Source organism: Biomphalaria glabrata, chromosome 6 (assembly GCF_947242115.1).
Source record: "Biomphalaria glabrata chromosome 6, xgBioGlab47.1, whole genome shotgun sequence".
Lineage (NCBI taxonomy): Eukaryota > Metazoa > Mollusca > Gastropoda > Planorbidae > Biomphalaria > Biomphalaria glabrata.
In genome coordinates this window covers 26,532,544-26,552,220 of record NC_074716.1, presented here as the reverse complement: position 1 = coordinate 26,552,220, position 19,677 = coordinate 26,532,544, and the positions used below count along the sequence as shown (strand labels likewise).

The window sequence follows — 19,677 nt, the reverse complement described above, 5'->3', positions numbered from 1 at the left end:
GAGTAGTAGGTCATCTTGACCTGTTGAACAGTACTTTCTGAACGACCACTATAACAGACAGATCAAAGAATGCAGGCACATTAAAGCGAAAATTATTTAAAAAAACAACAACAGCTCAATTGTACAGTTTTTATCAGATGTACAGAAACAAACCTCATCAATCAAGAAAGAAAGAAACGTTGACTATGTAATTCAATCTTTGAAACAATCTCTGTTTTAAGGCCTTGAAAACAGTCTATTGGCAGAACTAAATGATTGGAAAGTATTAGGTTTGAACTATTTTTATTGCACTATTATCACCTCTTAATTGAAATATTCATATTGCAGTATTATCACCTCTGACTGGAGTCTGTACAAGATACGGAAGTATCAGTAGTATATAGAATTATCACTATATACCTTCCCTAATGTTGTAAATACCAGGCTCCCGTGAGCTGCGTGCCATTAGTTGCAATGGTTCTCTGGAATCTCGAGTAAACAAGGGACGTAATAAACGAAGCATATAAGTACCTTTAGTAGCACAGCCTACATATGGACGTGATTTAATGGATTCACAATGTACGCTTTCAATTCTATTAAGACACACATAATGACTATTGTTTGATTTTAATTGATGACCATTTATTGGGTGGTAGGGAATTATCGTTTCGACATAATTGTCCAATAGTCGTTATGTAAGTTTGGGTGTGTGGGTTGGGGGAAGGGACGCCATCAGTTGTTCATAACTGAAAGAGGAGGCCTTTTTGGGCTATGGTATTTAATAGACCACTGCATACTTTACAATATAGTTACTAATGTATATGATCCAGTGGTGATAGTCTTTGTCAATCACCCCCCCCCCTTTTCACTTTTATATCTCCCAGCCGAACCAGCAAAATGTCCACCACCCCACACACATTTTTTTGCTGACGTTGATTTTTTTTGTCTGCTCTACTGGTACTTGTCGCTAGCGATTGGTGAAAGGGTCTGAAAAATCTGAATGGAGGAAAATTGTCAGCTGACGTATTTGCTGCCTCCTCCCACTCCCCCCAACCTCGTAGCTTTGGTTCAACTTTGTGCTATATTAAAAAAAAAAAAGGTTAAAACAAAGAAGTTTAGGACTTCAACTGCAGTGAGTATGTTTTTGTGTGTGTTAGCTCGTGTGTGTGTTTGTATTACCCTCCCTAATGACAATCTGGTTGATCTAGAAGTAATGACAGTATCTCGCTACATCCCAAAAATGGAGGGCAAGAAAACAAAAAAGAGGGAAAAATTGATTATTCCCTGTCGTGTATCTGTCCTTTCACAGGCATTTAGCGCCCCTCTGCGCCATACGTCTCTGTCCTGTCACAGGCATTTAGCGCCCCTCTGCGCCACACGTCTCTGTCCTGTCACAGGCATTTAGCGCCCCTCTGCGCCACACGTCTTTGTCCTGTCACAGGCATTTAGCGCCCCTCTGCGCCACACGTCTCTGTCCTGTCACAGGCATTTAGCGCCCCTCTGCGCCACACGTCTCTGTCCTGTCACAGGCATTTAGCGCCCCTCTGCGCCACACGTCTCTGTCCTGTCACAGGCATTTAGCGCCCCTCTGCGCCACACGTCTCTGTCCTGTCTATATCACTGCCTCCCGCCCCCGTTGTCCCAGTGCTGAGTGCTAAATGTCAAGACACCTGCACGCCATCACCAACTAGGTACATGTGCACGTGATGGCCTCTATAAGGTTGTAAGGTGTTTCCTACAGGCTTCAATAGCTTTTAAGTGAAGCTTCATAAAATATACAATTAGAAATAAATAACTTATAATAATAGTGACGGTAAAACAGAGGCGTGTATGTGTTGATTCTACTGAAATGGGTTCAAATTTATTTTTTTTTTTTTTTGGGGGGGGGGGGGACAGTAAGCATTTTTTCTGTTCAGTTATCCACAATGGAATCTTGTAGTAAGAAGAGAGCGTATGGGCCCTTAGTGCCAAGAGTTGGTGCCAGACTTAATGGGGCCAGTCTTTGGAGTAGTACTGGTACTTAAACTGCCAAGTCATACGTGACCATTGTCATTGTGATTGGTACAACTTGTTTTGGAATCTTGCTCTACGTGACGCATGATAAAGCCCATTATTGAAGGTCCCACCCTCTAGACAGCGTCAGGGAAGGAATGCAGGGCTCTACTCATACACAAGTTACTTTACTGCAGTTCAGACTAGTTTATGCATTATAGGCTTAAAAGATGGGAAAAATCATTTCACATCACAACCCAAAAAAAAATGAATGTACATCCGTTTAATTTAAAAGATGCTATTCAAACATACACTTGAAACTTTGAGAATATCGACCTCACAATACAAGATGTGTAGCATGCGGTATTGACCTCACAATCCAAGATGTGTAGCATGCAGTATTGACTTCACAATCCAAGATGTGTAGCATGCGGTATTGACCTCACAATCCAAGATGTGTAGCATGCGGTATTGACCTCACAATCCAAGATGTGTAGCATGCAGTATTGACCTCACAATCCAAGATGTGTAGCATGCAGTATTGACCTCACAATCCAAGATGTGTAGCATGCTGTATTGACTTCACAATCCAAGATGTGTAGCATGCGGTATTGACCTCAGAATCCAAGATGTGTAGCATGCAGTATTGACCTCACAATCCAAGATGTGTAGCATGCGGTATTGACCTCAGAATCCAAGATGTGTAGCATGCGGTATTGACCTCACAATCCAAGATGTGTAGCATGCGGTATTGACCTCACAATCCAAGATGTGTAGCATGCGGTATTGACTTCACAATCCAAGATGTGTAGCATGCAGTATTGACTTCACAATCCAAGATGTGTAGCATGCGGTATTGACCTCAGAATCCAAGATGTGTAGCATGCAGTATTGACCTCACAATCCAAGATGTGTAGCATGCGGTATTGACCTCACAATCCAAGATGTGTAGCATGCAGTATTGACTTCACAATCCAAGATGTGTAGCATGCAGTATTGACCTCACAATCCAAGATGTGTAGCATGCGGTATTGACTTCACAATCCAAGATGTGTAGCATGCAGTATTGACTTCACAATCCAAGATGTGTAGCATGCAGTATTGACCTCACAATCCAAGATGTGTAGCATGCGGTATTGACCTCAGAATCCAAGATGTGTAGCATGCAGTATTGACCTCACAATCCAAGATGTGTAGCATGCGGTATTGACCTCACAATCCAAGATGTGTAGCATGCGGTATTGACCTCACAATCCAAGATGTGTAGCATGCAGTATTGACCTCACAATCCAAGATGTGTAGCATGCGGTATTGACCTCAGAATCCAAGATGTGTAGCATGCGGTATTGACCTCACAATCCAAGATGTGTAGCATGCAGTATTGACTTCACAATCCAAGATGTGTAGCATGCAGTATTGACCTCAGAATCCAAGATGTGTAGCATGCGGTATTGACCTCACAATCCAAGATGTGTAGCATGCGGTATTGACCTCAGAATCCAAGATGTGTAGCATGCGGTATTGACTTCACAATCCAAGATGTGTAGCATGCAGTATTGACTTCACAATCCAAGATGTGTAGCATGCGGTATTGACTTCACAATCCAAGATGTGTAGCATGCGGTATTGACTTCACAATCCAAGATGTGTAGCATGCAGTATTGACTTCACAATCCAAGATGTGTAGCATGCAGTATTGACCTCACAATCCAAGATGTGTAGCATGCGGTATTGACCTCACAATCCAAGATGTGTAGCATGCAGTATTGACTTCACAATCCAAGATGTGTAGCATGCAGTATTGACTTCACAATCCAAGATGTGTAGCATGCAGTATTGACCTCACAATCCAAGATGTGTAGCATGCAGTATTGACCTCACAATCCAAGATGTGTAGCATGCTGTATTGACCTCACAATCCAAGATGTGTAGCATGCAGTATTGACTTCACAATCCAAGATGTGTAGCATGCGGTATTGACCTCACAATCCAAGATGTGTAGCATGCGGTATTGACTTCACAATCCAAGATGTGTAGCATGCGGTATTGACTTCACAATCCAAGATGTGTAGCATGCAGTATTGACTTCACAATCCAAGATGTGTAGCATGCATGCAGTATTGACTTCACTATACAAGGCTCATAATGTGTAATCCTGAGATAATTGGAAATGGTCTTCACTTTCTTATTGCTCTGGCAAGAAAAACAACCTTTTCTGGCTTTGCCCTCAAGTAAGCTCCTCACTGCTTGGAGATATCCCTGCCTATTCAGTGTCGAAGCTAAATGCAGCAATGCTGCATGCGCCTGAGTGTCAGGGTCCGGGGTACTTGAGTGTACATGTGTAAACCAAAGTAAAGAGCAGTTTCTCTGAACGTGGTCCCTTCTACCTTCTATTGATCAGTTCAAATGTGCACCGTGTAATAGTCTACTAAAGCCAAATGTATTTAGCTTTAGTGTCTCAATATTTCTCTTTAGCTTTAGTGTCTCCATATTTCTCTTTAGCTTTAGTGTCTCCATATTTCTCTTTAGCTTTAGTGTCTCAATATTTCTCTTTAGCTCGGGGATTTGTGATTTTGTTTTGACTCTCCGAAGACATGCGTTCACAAAGCCTGAGTCACGTGACATTGCTCCCTCGTTAAGCTTGCAAATGATGTCCAACAATTTCCACGACAACATTTGCAATGAGAGAGAATGACATTTCTGCACAGTTTGTTCTGTTTTTAGTGGGAAAAACAACTGACACACGCACGTGTGCTTAAGTCCAATCTTGCACTCTATCTGCACAGCAGAGTGCCGCCAGTGTTCTATCTGACATGAACATAAGAGATCAAACAATTCTCACCTTTCAGGTGTGTACAATGTTCGCTGGCTTAAAAAACAAATGTAATTGCGTGTCCTTCTTTGTTGCAATCAGTTTGAAAGCAAACTTTGGTCTGTAAAAATTCTTGGGCTATCTTTCAACCAGTTCATTACTGCCGTCAGAATGCTTATGAAAGAATGTGAAGATATCTGATGGCTGCATGTGTTCTGATGGTGAGATTTGCCCTCTCTAAAGCATGTCTTCCAAGTGGATAGAGAAGTGTAGAGGGCTAACTCGTACTTGACTTTCTCTGGTGTCTCTGGGACCTTGCACGTCTACTGGCATTCAATTTCTTTCTTTTTTTGTAAGATACAAAAGGAAGCTGTGTGGTGGTTTAGTTGTAGAGCACTTGGCTGTTAGGTTTAAGATCTAGGAGTTTTAACAAGTGTTATCGAGACACCAGAATTTAGCCTGAATGTGTACCTGTTTTATAAACAGTTGGTGGTAGACTGCTAGAACATCTTACAGACATGCTTTGCAAATATTTTAAACTTTAAAACGTCTTGTCTTGTAGGCAATTTGTACAAAGCTTCTATCAACTCACTCTTGTCTGTCTGTCTGGCCAAAAGTGTGTGCGCGTTATTTCTCACGCACCCAATCTCGGATCAAACTGAAATTTTGCACAATTATTTCTTGTACCTGGTAACACAATAATAAATTTAAGAAAAAAAAATAATAAGTTAACTATTGGTAATTATTTATTTTGTTTGGTATCTCGAACAAGGGAAAGAAATTGTATTTGACTGAGGTGGTGGTATAAGCTGAATTAGTCCCATTTATAGGTTGCTGCTTTAAAGTTGGAAACAAACAATTGATAACTATACTATTTTCATGCACACCTCACTAGCAGAGTGGTTAGAATGAATTCCCCCCCTCCCAACCCTCCTTTTTTATAAATGCTTTAAAAAAACGATGACGGTAAAATTCAAGCAGATGTGACTTTCTCTCGCCCCTCCCCCCCCCCCCCCCTTTACCCAACTGGTCCAGGTAAATGATAGGATCAAAGCGTATTGAAAAAGCTAAAAGCATGACTAATGCAAACTAGTTGCTACAACTACACTTCGTATAAGCTTTTGTTTTCTTTTTTAAATTCTTTTTTCAAGATTTCTTTAGTTTTTTATCTGAAATAAACTTTCATTTTCAATTAATAGACTTGTTTTTTTTTTTTTTATAACTGCGTTTTCCAACGTTGAACTGTTCCTAGTGCAACAACTTCATCGCTAGATAACTTGATCTTCATCACTGAAGAACTTGGGAAGTGTACAATAGCTGTTGCTTTGGCAGTCACCCAATTGTATTTGTTTTTAGGAATCGATAGGAAATGAATGTACACAGAGTGCAACAAAGAAATCCCAAGGTGTGGCTTGTTCAAGTCAAGACATTCCTTAACACTTTGACAGGCAGTCATTGAGACGCAGAGATGTGCTTTTATATACTTCAAATTGTATTCAATGTATACATAAATCTCTGTAAATGGTTTATATGTCCTACTCCTTCCTATGATCTGAGTTGCCCAGGCTGAGGTGTTTGGGAATTATAAAACTTAATTCTAGATAGAATAAATCTTAAGTTTCAAAAAATGACTCCTGTTAGGTCCAAGCAGAAAGAGATACGAGATCTGGAATGTTTATCGGTATGCTAAGCTACAACTGACCCATGGGAGCGCCATTATTCTGCTCAAGTAAGCTTTGAGTCAGTGATAAATCCCCTGTAATCCTTTTATCTTTTCAGTTAGTCATCTTATGGAACGTTGGGCCGTTGGTTGGACTGCCTGACTGAAGCACTCAATCGACACACACACACACAAATCTAGGTAGTGGATTCTAAAAATAAAGAGGGGTGGGGTGTGGAATCCATGATTTTTTTTTGTTCAAATGTTTTCATAATTGTTTGAACATATTTTCAAAGCCGAAAACAATACAGCTACACCATTATTGCATGAAATAGTTATTCATAAAGAATATCAGTTTAAAATTCGTTTGCAAGTGATTCTCACTGTCTTGGTGTCTATCTGTATACATCGAGCCTGATGTCTTCTTTGTTAGCACATCGTACATCAGGATCTATCTGTATACATCGACCCTGATGTCTTCTCTGTTAGCACATCGTACATCGATGAAAGCCTATAAATATCTAACCAATCAGGTCAATCAAAGTAGAAACCTGTCATGGTCCCACAAAGTTCTGTAGTCACAAGTTTAAAAATATGACCGCATGCCAGCTGTCGTCAGCTTTATTTGAAAGTACAAAGAGAACTGTACAGTGATGAGACATGGCATCCAAATAATACCCCAAAAGTACGTCATTAGTCAGGCTTGTCTCACTCTCAAGGGCGTATCAAATGTCATTGTGGGCAGGGGCGTGTTCAGACTTCTAGTCGGACATAATACTACAAATAAGCATTACTGACTGTACATTACAATTAGTTCTAACAAACATTGTCTTTTCGTTTGGTATTCCATAATTGTAGGACTTAGGGTCCAATTAATTCTAAAGCCATTACTATGAAGTACTAGATTAACTGAACATAATCACACCATAGTACTTTCTTAGTAACTTACTCTGTGCCCGATGAATGATGAATCAGCAACTTGTGTTCAATTAATTGCTGACTTTTTTTTTTTTTTTTAGAGAATGATAGTATACTGCAGACTAAACTCGAAAGATCCTATACACCGTATATATATGCTTAGATGGCTGGTACTAAATTAGAATAACTGTTGACATTTTAAAAAATGTTAGACTATCTTTGTATGGTACACACGTGACATTTTTGAACCCTAGACTGGACACTTGACACATCTTGGTAATGTATGTCTTTGTCTTGAGATATCCTAGCATGAAAAGTTGTTTGACTCCGAAACCAGAAGGAACACGACGCAATATGGGCTGGCTTAGCAGATTGGTCAACGGTCACCTTGACGTCCTGGTGGTCAATGAGCCTCTTTCTACTTTGTACCAACAGCTTAGTGGCAGGAACTAATTCAAACAAAACCTGCACATACACGCATCGCTACATACACACACACACACACCGCTACACAATCACACTCCTCGTCTTCTTTTTGTAGGTCCCTGTGTCGTTCCTATTTGCTCAACCCACAGACACTTGAAGTTATTTCTAAAGTTGAGCCTAAACTCTCCGCTCTCTTTGTCCCGTCAATCTCTCGTGGTCTCCTTACCTGTGGAAATTTTTTGTGTGTTACCTTGGCCCTGCGAATCTCACCCAAGTTTTTGTATTTCTGCTTCGTTGGCAATTTTCTCTTTCTCGCTAACTGGCCAATGGCTCTCACTTTGTTTTACCGTGACCGTGATGGCGTAATTGAATTGACCATGGGCGATTAGGACATTGCTTGATCAACTGAGCAGTCCAAGGTGAAAAGAGAAAAGGGGTGGGGAAGGAGGGGATACGTTGAGAAAGAAAAATGTTAGAAGTGTAAGGGCCTGGGAGGGTCAGTGATGGTCATTGTGGTTTAGCCACCTACCTAGTCCACTAGCTATGGACACAGAGACAGTAGTATGTTGTTGTCTCTCTCGGATACATGGCTACCACTCTATGAGGATCGACTGGCTGGAACTGGTAAGTGCATTACATTCGGGCTATTAGGTCTAGATACTTCAGGTCAGGTAAGATACATTAGGTCTTGAGTCAGGCAAGATACATTAGGTCTTGATACTTTGAGTCAGGCAAGATACATTAGGTCTTGATACTTTGAGTCAGGCAAGATGCATTAGGTCTAGATATTAAGATTCATTCAAGAAACATTAGGTCTAGATACTTAGATTCATTCAAGAAACATTAGGTCTAGATGTTTCTTAGGCCTAAATACTCAGAATCATCAAGAAACATCAGGTCTAGATACTAAGATTCATTCTAGAAACATTAGGTCTAGATACTTAGACTCATCAAGAAACATCAGGTCTAGATTACCTAGATTCATTCAAGAAACATCAGGCCTAGATACTTAGACTCATTAAGACACATTAGGTCTAGATGTTTCTTAGTTCTAGATACTTAGACTCATCAAGACACAGGTCTAGATGTTTCTTAGGTCTAGATACTTAGACTCATCAAGACACATTAGGTCTAGATGTTTCTTAGTTCTAGATACTTAGACTCATCAAGACACAGGTATAGATGTTTCTTAGGTCTAGATACTTAGACTCATCAAGACACATTAGGTCTAGATGTTTCTTAGGTCTAGATACTTAGACTCATCAAGACACATTAGGTCAGTGGCGTAGCTACCAATGTGCGGGTGGTGCGGGCCGCACAGGGCACCAAGTGGAGAGGGGTACCAAAATTCCCCCAGTGTGTATTAATTTCCTATTTCCATGAGCGTTTCAGTTAAAACGACTAATTGTATGGACACGAACAAACATAAACTACTGTATTTAAAACATGAACTAACGATTTATAAACTAGTCACGTCGCTATTTTGTTTCATCTCCTTGACTATTTCTTCCATACAATGTAAGCTATAGAACAGTTTGAATCTAATTTACTAGATTTATTTCGGACACACGGTACATGTTGTTACTACACTGATCAATGCTCTGTAGTATAAAGAAGAAGATAGGCCAACCTTTTTTTTTACTTCATTGTTTAGTCCATTGGTTTAATCTAGATATTGAGTTTACAAATATATTTCTAAACTCTAGCTCTAAATAATCGTCTTAGTTTATTCATTTCTTTATGATTCTTTATAGTTTAATTTTGGAAATAATTCTTTTGTAATGTCAATATTTTTAAATAAGCTAACCTTTGTTTTCTATGAGGTTTTTTAAACTAACTAATTAATTGTAATTCTGTAACGTAAACAAAATGATGAACAATGCTCAAGACTGACTAGTCTGGCTGGCGCCTCAAAACCCTTTTAAGCTCAGACGGAAAAATCGGCATCTCTGGTTCTGTCCGGTCTGGGTAGACTATAAGGGCCCCATACCCATATCTATCGGGGTCCCTTATTACCGACCCATCGGTATAACAGAAAATGGCATCGGATGGGTAGGGCTTCAGTGTAGCTGATGCCATGTTTTGGAGTATGGCAGTTGTTAATCGCCTCTTGGTGGCTCCCTCTTGCCCTATAAGGGACATGCTTATTTGTGGGGCCGACTTCTCCTCCACGGAGGGCAAGTACTAATTCTTCTAATTGGGATTCTGTCAGTGGAGAGCCCAGCTGATTTTGACAAATTGGCCGCAATGTGGAGGAACGATCGCATTTTATGCAGTTCCTCTTTCTCCACTGTCGCACTAATATTGAGGTGGGTAGCGTAGAGTCGCCCCTTTTATAGCGCTCATAGGCTGTAAGTACCGCCCTCTACCTCCTTAAATGCAAAGGTGCCTCGTTTGTTAAGATTTCAGCAGCGTTTGTTGGGCTTGTCCGAAAGGTGCCACAAATGAACCTTAGTGCCTGTGATTGTACTCGGTCGAGTGATTCGAGGGCAGTTTTACTAGCATATACTTGAGCTGTACTCAATTTGTGATCTGACTGCCCCTAAGTACAATGTGCGTAGCATGTAAGCTTTGGCACCCCACTTTGTGCTGACCAGCTTTCTTAGTAACGCTAACTTCTCCGAGGCTTTTCTTTCAACTTCCTGGACGTGCTGGAGCATTGAAAACTTTCTATCCAGGGTTACCCCTAGATATTTGGCGTGTTTTCACGCTGGAGTCGCACCGAGTTGAAGCTCGAATAGAGCTTTAAGAATGTCGATCCCTAGGCTGAACAGGGACCAGGTCGTTTTGGCAACGTTTATCTGAATCTGTCATTTGTCGCAATATGAGGAGATGGTTTGGAGGTCTGCTTGTAATGCCGCCTGTATTTGGTCGGCTTTCTTGCCGGTTGACCAGAGGACAATGTCATCTGCATAAAGCAGTTTCTTTGACTGCAGTGAGGTGCGTTTCTTAAATTTCTTAAGTCTAAAGAAGCATCGAGACAATTTCAAGTCACATCATTGCCAGAGTCCACCGACTATAGGCGAGCTGTTAATGGGTATGAATTAACTGAACAATTAAAAGCAACAAAGCAAGATGAGACGGTTATCATTGAATCCAGAAAAAAATGATGAGGCCGACATCGTGAAAAGAAGAAAATACTTCAATACCGCAGGTTCTAGAGACTAAAGGAAGGACACAAGCATGTCCTCAAAAATTCATACTGAAGAAGCTGAACCATCAGACAGTGTAAACAATACAGAAAACAGGATAATAAACTCTGAACTGAACCACATTGGAGATAGGCCTGATGTCATCACAGATAATATTCGCATACACCTTCTCACTCAAGGATCTGAAACAGTTCAGCGTATGGACAGTCAATTCAGAGAGGCGTATAAACATCAAGAATCAGCAAAAGGAAAGGCTAGAAAGCTTTCAAAGGCTTGGTTTTTCCAGCAAATGTCAAACGGCGAGAAAGTTCTTAGAAAGTGGATGTGTTATTCGCCAAAAAAAAAAAAAAAGAATCCTTATTTTGCTTCCCCTGCACACTCTTCTCAACAAGATGAAGTACCAAATCTTCATTTAAATCCAAAGATGGATTCAGTGAGTGGTGGAGTTATCCCCGAAAATAGAAAAACATGAGACCAGCAGAGCTCACATTCAGTCATCGCTTGCTTGGAGGGAACTTGAAGTTTGCCTGAGAGTAGGGAACAATATTGACAACAAGGCCCAAGATTTGATTATACAAGAGACGAAAACCTGGAGAGTTAGTAAAATTACTATCAAAGTACGATCCACTCTTGAGGGAGCATGTGCTTCGAACTAAGCTTTGTTCCAGACCGAATACATGCATGTCTCCACAAATACAAAATGAATTTATTACAATATTGGGAGATCACGCTAAAAAACAAATCAACAAGCCAAATATTTCTCTATTATTTTTGACATTACACCTGACATCTCAAAGCTGGAATCTCAAAGCTGGATCAAATTTCCCAAATGTTACGGTATGTTGTCATGGAGAATGACTGGGTGCAGGTTCGTGAGTCTTTTGTTGACTTCATCGACACAAAGGACACGCATGCTGCTGGAATCGCTGAGATGATTCTAGAGAAATTGCGTTTGGATGGCTTAGACATAATGGACTGCAGGGGTCAAGGCTATGATAATGCTGCGGTCATGAAAGGTCATTAAGGTCATGAAAGAATTAACAATATTTGATTAATGAATACATATTATTTTGAAAAAAAAAGTAAGGTTTTGCAATGTTATTAATTAGTTAGTTGTTGTTGGGTTTTTTTTTTTGGGGGGGGGGGCATCAAGATGAGGTACCGCACCAGGCATCATATACTCTAGCTACGCCACTGCATTAGGTCTAGATGTTTCTTAGGTCAAGATACTTAGATTCATTTCAAGAACCATTAGGTCTAGAGACCGACCATCTTTGCCAATAATCACTTTAATTAGTGCTTATAGCATGTCAGACTAAACGCTAAATGTCTATTATGGGGAGTTAAAATGAGGTCATACTGGATAAATTCATAAGCCAATTTTTTTTATGCGCATTTAATATAGATAGCAAAATATTCCCCCCCCCCCCCAAAAAAAATAATAAAAAAATCTGTATTTTCTAAGATTATCTGTTTTGAATGATTTCGATTTTCGATGTCAAACTAAATGGAACGTGTGTGGGTGTCTCCAGTGACGTGCAGGTGTTAACATTATATATAAGAGTAGGAATAAGTCAAGTTCTAATCAATTTTCGGCTTTGGACCTCAACTCAATACGGGGGACTTCTCGGACATTGATGTGAGTCTTGACCATAAGGCTCCCTTCAGAAAAAAGAAAAGGCATAGTTTGTATCTATTATCTGATAGATCGAGTCGATCCCATGGCACGCGCTATTATCTGATAGATCGAGTCGATCCCATGGCACGCGCTATTATCTGATAGATCGAGTCGATCCCATGGCACGCGCTATTATTTGATAGATCGAGTCGATCCCATGGCACGCGCTATTATCTGATAGATCGAGTCGATCCCATGGCACGCGCTATTATCTGATAGATCGAGTCGATCCCATGGCACGCGCTATTATCTGATAGATCGAGTCGATCCCATGGCACGCGCTATTATCTGATAGATCGAGTCGATCCCATGGCACGCGCTATTATCTGATAGATCGAGTCGATCCCATGGCACGCGCTATTATCTGATAGATCGAGTCGATCCCATGGCACGCGCTATTATCTGATAGATCGAGTCGATCCCATGGCACGCGTATCCGAGGTCGAGAATCACTGACTAAAATCTTTATAGACTTTTGTTACTAAAAATAAAACAATGAGGATATTGGTCAAGAATATAAAAAAAACAACAACTAATAGAACAGCCTGAACTGTTAGCCTGATAGACATTGCACTATTTATATCACTCATCGGATTCTCGGTTTACATGTCCGGTGCCACATTTCGCTCGTGATCTGTAATATTGTATACAACATCACCGTTTGTTATTCTGTATGACATTTTTGACAGCCGTCTGAGATTTGGTAGTACAATGTAATTTCAGAGAGAACATCCCTGCACTATGTCAATTTGTTATGGCAGATTTGTTATGCTACGTGAAACTGACAACTACTGTAGACGATTTATTCTCTTTCTCTCTCTTACTCTCTCGTATTATCTTTCTCCTTTTCTCTCTCTCTGTCTTATTCTCTTTCTTTCTCTCTCTCTCTCTCGTATTCTCTCTCTTTTTCTCTCTTCCACCCTCTTTCCTTTCTCTAACCAATGACTTGAACTATATCAAAATAAATCTAAATATCCTGAAGTCTGGAGAGAGTTGAAATCAATGGGAAGCCACCAACTAAAATACAGCAAGACAACAGCCTGCACATGCGCACTCTGTCAGAGGAAGTGTTCCAACTGAAACAAAACAACAAACACACACGATTACACTTTTTTTTTATTTTGTTATGAAATAATGTACACAACACCTAATGCTATAAGTAATGTACACAACACCCTAATGCTATAAGTAATGTACACAACACCCTAATGCTATAAGTAATGTACACAACACCCTAATGCTATAAGTAATGTACACAACACCTAATGCTATAAGTAATGTACACAACACCCTAATGCTATAAGTAATGTACACAACACCCTAATGCTATAAGTAATGTACACAACACCCTAATGCTATAAGTAATGTACACAACACCCTAATGCTATGAAGTAATGTACATAACACCCTAATGCTATAAGTAATGTACACAACACCCTAATGCTATAAGTAATGTACACAACACCCTAATGCTATAAGTAATGTACATAACACCCTAATGCTATGAAGTAATGTACATAACACCCTAATGCTATGAAGTAATGTACACAACACCCTAATGCTATAAGTAATGTACACAACACCCTAATGCTATAAGTAATGTACATAACACCCTAATGCTATGAAGTAATGTACACAACACCCTAATGCTATGAAGTAATGTACACAACACCCTAATGCTATAAGTAATGTACATAACACCCTAATGCTATGAAGTAATGTACACAACACCCTAATGCTATGAAGTAATGTACACAACACCCTAATGCTATAAGTAATGTACACAACACCCTAATGCTATAAGTAATGTACACAACACCTAATGCTATAAGTAATGTACACAACACCCTAATGCTATGAAGTAATGTACACAACACCCTAATGCTATAAGTAATGTACACAACACCCTAATGCTATGAAGTAATGTACACAACACCCTAATGCTATAAGTAATGTACACAACACCCTAATGCTATAAGTAATGTACATAACACTCTAATGCTATGAAGTAATGTACATAACACCCTAATGCTATAAGTAATGTACACAACACCCTAATGCTATGAAGTAATGTACACAACACCCTAATGCTATAAGTAATGTACACAACGGTACGTGACGTTTTGGCGCCGCCGTTTTGGCGACGGGACGTTTTGGCGCCAGCCGTTTTGGCGACGGGACGTTTTGGCGCGAGATATCATTTGACGATAATTTAATAAGCACGTAGCTTTTATAACAATGTTTATTTCACTCTACCATAATATTGTATGCATAGTATGAATTCTAACACCGTTCAGTGAATTGTTGTTTTATTTTTAATTATAAAGGTTTTGCTTATTTCATGAATATAGGCCTATAATAAGTCAGATTCCTGAATGGTAATGACAGGCTAATCGCACTGGATGACATTTTTGGATTTCTTTCCAAAAGATTTTTTTTTTATTTGACATAAGTGTAATATACGAACTAGCTAAGTGTCACACTTTAATATAACAAAAACCATGTTAACATCTAAAGCTCTATTACGCTGAATTCTGAATGACGACAATAACTCCACACATAGTAAAGATCAAGACACGGAATGTGGTCAGTACAAACTCTAACGTGGAAAGATATATTTTGAGAAATTGGGTAGGGGTGATTTGGGTGACACATCTCGCATTGACGCAGGTTAGTTAAACAAATGAAGACAAGACCAGCACCGAGCACTGGTCGTTGGCGTCATGCGTCTGGCGATCATCTCCTTGGGAATGGTCATTACATGTGACACCTATCCCGCCCCCTCTCTTTTAATCACATTTCACTCCTTGTATATACTCTTTCCTCCACCCCTCCCCTCTCTCACTCGATTTTTGTTTTTAATTTTAAAATAATTTCTGAAAAAACTTTTTTGAAAATAAAAGTGGGCCTCTTAATAAACACACATACACAAGCCAAAATGTTAATTAAAGAAAATGATGTGAAAAACAAACACACATTTACATTTAGTACGTGAAAAATATGTCTTAACACAAATACTCATGCAAAACATAGATATGAATAATTCTTTTAAAAGAAATAATACAATAAACGTACATAATGTATTTTGCGCCAAAACGTCCCGTCGCCAAAACGGCTCGCGCCAAAACGACCTTCGCGCCAAAACGGCGGGGCCAAAACGGCGTCGCCAAAACGGCGGCGCCAAAACGTCCTGCTTCGTGTACACAACACCCTAATGCTATGAAGTAATGTACACAACACCCTAATGCTATAAGTAATGTACACAACACCCTAATGCTATAAGTAATGTACATAACACCCTAATGCTATGAAGTAATGTACATAACACCCTAATGCTATAAGTAATGTACACAACACCCTAATGCTATGAAGTAATGTACACAACACCCTAATGCTATAAGTAATGTACACAACACTCTAATGCTATGAAGTAATGTACACAACACCCTAATGCTATAAGTAATGTACACACCACTCTAATGCTATGAAGTAATGTACACAACACCCTAATGCTATAAGTAATGTACACAACACCCTAATGCTATAAGTAATGTACACAACACCCTAATTTTATGAAGTAATGTACACAACACCCTAATGCTATAAGTAATGTACACAACACCCTAATGCTATAAGTAATGTACACACCACTCTAATGCTATGAAGTAATGTACACAACACCCTAATGCTATAAGTAATGTACACAACACCCTAATGCTATAAGTAATGTACACAACACCCTAATGCTATGAAGTAATGTACACAACATCCTAATGCTATAAGTAATGTACACAACACCCTAATGCTATAAGTAATGTACACAACACCCTAATGCTATAAGTAATGTACACAACACTCTGTTATCCCCGAATGATCGTTAACTTTGTAAGTCGCGCAACAACCTTGACAGAGGACCAGAACAACTAGAACAATTCTTCGGAGTGGTACTTAATACAATCTCGTGCTGAATAGACACGAGACATGAAGACATTGAGATCTCTAGAGTTGAGGCTGTTTACATGAAGACATTGAGATCTCTAGAGTTGAGGCTGTTTACATGAAGACATTGAGATCTCTAGAGTTGAGGCTGTTTACATGAAGACATTGAGATCTCTAGAGTTGAGGCTGTTTACATGAAGACATTGAGATCTCTAGAGTTGAGGCTGTTTACATGAAGACATTGAGATCTCTAGAGTTGAGGCTGTTTACATGAAGACATTGAGATCTCTAGAGTTGAGGCTGTTTACATGAAGACATTGAGATCTCTAGAGTTGAGGCTGTTTACATGAAGACATTGAGATCGAGGGTGTCTTTTTAAAGATGGACATAAGCTTTATATGTATTGAGAATGTAAGCACACACCTTGAACTTGTTTCATAGATTTATAGACTTCACATTCTTTGTTTCAGTAGGATTTGGGAAAACAACTAATGTACGAGATATAGATCCAGGCCCTAATTCTGTAATTGGGCCTAGCCTGCTGACCATGTTATCATGTAATTCAAACTTTAACTGATTGTTGCATACGCCCCCCCCTCCCCACCTTAAAAAAAAAACTTGCATTAAAAAAGTATGTCGACCACTTTATTTATTATGTGTTTCTCCTCTAAGCTCATCTGCAGCAGTTGTGTTATCTGGACTACGTGTGTTGCCAACTATAATTATCTAACGTCATCTGCTTCTTTGTTTGAAACAATAAGAGATACTTTACACACACAAAAAAAAATAAAAAATCGGTCAATGCTCATACAACTAATAAAAAACATTCGGTAATGGCTGTTGTGAAGGTCTGCTCGGGATCCCGACTTTTCCAAGGTCAGCCAATCGTGTTTAGTCTTACGCGCACACCCCACATTTTAACCAACCGGCACGCTGGGTTAAAGGTTAAAGGGCGGTCGAGTTTCTCTTTATTGCACACAGTAAAGAAGAAAAATTGTTGACGCAGTATAAAATTGTTCTCATCTTGGCTGTGTTCGGATAATTTTTTTTGTGTGTGCGACTTTGTGAGAGTGTATTCGTTTCAAGACTGGATTCTACGCTCAACAAAGTATTTCCTAGTGGTTCCACTCCGTCTTTGTGTATAGAAAGTGTGGATAGATCTAGTCCGCTTCATCGCCCGTCGACCTACTTATCAGACGAGTCGTCCAACTATGATAACTTGTCTTCGTTATTCCTTGCCTGTTCTCCATTCGAGAGCTCGTTAACTCGGGAGTTCTCATCTCACCGTGAACATCCTTGTGCAATGCACGACTTGAAGTGCTCCCCCACACACGTGGATAACAGGACGTATCACTTCCCCAAGGCAGTAGCACTGCCACACTATGAGTACTTTCAATGGGACCTGGAGCTGGATAGCGACAATGACACGCTGGAGGACGTACAGCCTAGAGAGGATGAGGACATGCATGTAGATAATCACCCCCATCACTCACCTCGTAAACTCGAAGTAAGTTTCTACCTTCGTTAAGGAGTTCCTTCTATAGTCTATCAAAGGCAATATCATCTGGACTTGCATTACACTTTACTATGAACGTGCTAGCTATCTACCCTATGTGTGGGCCTGCACATCTTAAGACGACTGTTACATAACGTATGAAAAACAAGGCAAATAAGTGTTAAGCAGATCTTATAGGATCTAGATCTAGTCTTCTTTTTCGAAGCATTAGCCCAGAATCATAATGATCGCTATTAATTTAATGTATTTATTTTAAAGTTTTATGTGTTATTTCAAACTATGTATATTATTTTAATACTCATTGTTCCACAAATTATCCAATTTGTTTAATTTTAATTAGAATTCTATGTATCAAAATATGTTGGAAGTTTGATATTTAAAGAAAATTTAATAAATAAAAAGGTTATTTCCCTGCGTAAAGTTGTGACTGTATCCCTGAACATACATATATATACTGCAGTCTGCTATATCTAGCAATGCTGTGTACATCAAGTGAACTCATGCGTGTCCTGCTACTTAAGTTTATGCTCTACAGCAAGAAACTATTCTTAATGCCTAGATCTTGTCCTTGAGTCTTGTAGACATAAACGTTAGAGAAAAGGTTGCTTTTGTTTTTTTTTTTAACTGTAAGATTGGCTTTACTTTTAAACATCAGCGAACAATACTGGATCTTAAGAGCTAATAATTTATTGTTGTCTTGCTTGGGTATTTGGTCAACCCACTCTTTAAGGTTGTTGTTTTTTTGTAATATCAAATGTGCCCACGTTACATCACAGCCCACATGTATTTTGTGACTGCAAGTCCTCTCTAGTTAGATGTGCATAAATTGGGGTTAAGCCTTTGTTAGAGATATGTAATGACAAGATGCGTAGAAGTTGAGGTTAATCGGGTTTTTCCTAAGTGATGTGACGAGTAATAAAAGAGTAGGATTACGAACTAGAAGAGTAACGGACAATACGCCTTAGAGGACGACGCTAGGCTAGCGACGACAGAGGACTGTGCCCTTTTTATTGTTTATTAAATTTTTGAAGTTATCAGCCTGCGTTATCAAGTATATTCTTTATTCATTCTGTTGTTGTGTCTTCTATGAACTCGCATGCACCATTAACATATAGAATCATCAACAAAATAGACCATCAACACATGTGCATAAATAGGATTGACACTGTAGTTAAGTTGTACAGAAGTTGTATATTCTTTCTGTCTGAAAATATATTGATATCTAAATAGTTGTATCCCTGTCTGAAAACATATTAATATCTAAATAGTTGTATCGCTGTCTGAAAATATATTGATATCTAAATAGTTGTATCCCTGTCTGAAAACATATTGATATCTAAATAGTTGTATCCCTGTCTGAAAACATATTGATATCTAAATAGTTGTATCCCTGTCTGAAAACATATTGATATCTAAATAGTTGTATCGCTGTCTGAAAATATATTGATATCTAAATAGTTGTATCCCTGTCTGAAAATATATTGATATCTAAATAGTTGTATCCCTGTCTGAAAACATATTGATATCTAAATAGTTGTATCCCTGTCTGAACACATATTGATATCTAAATAGTTGTATCCCTGTCTGAACACATATTGATATCTA

At 39.2% G+C, this 19,677-nt stretch overlaps 1 protein-coding gene across 5 annotated transcripts in view; it reads left to right on the top strand.

The window, feature by feature from the left end:
* LOC106070595 (sestrin-1-like) overlaps positions 1-19,677 on the top strand; it is a 110,384-nt gene that overhangs the window by 80,334 nt on the left and 10,373 nt on the right. Inside the window, exon 1 of one of the 5 annotated variants that reach the window (XM_056033689.1) lies at positions 8,373-8,411. The exons of 3 other annotated variants lie outside the window; for them this stretch is intronic. In XM_056033689.1, the coding sequence (XP_055889664.1) occupies positions 8,388-8,411 (24 nt within the window). In that variant the 5' untranslated portion in view covers positions 8,373-8,387. Of the gene's footprint in view, positions 1-8,372; positions 8,412-17,546; positions 18,064-19,677 lie in introns of those variants that run through there. One more of the 5 variants, XM_013230536.2, reaches the window with a different exon arrangement.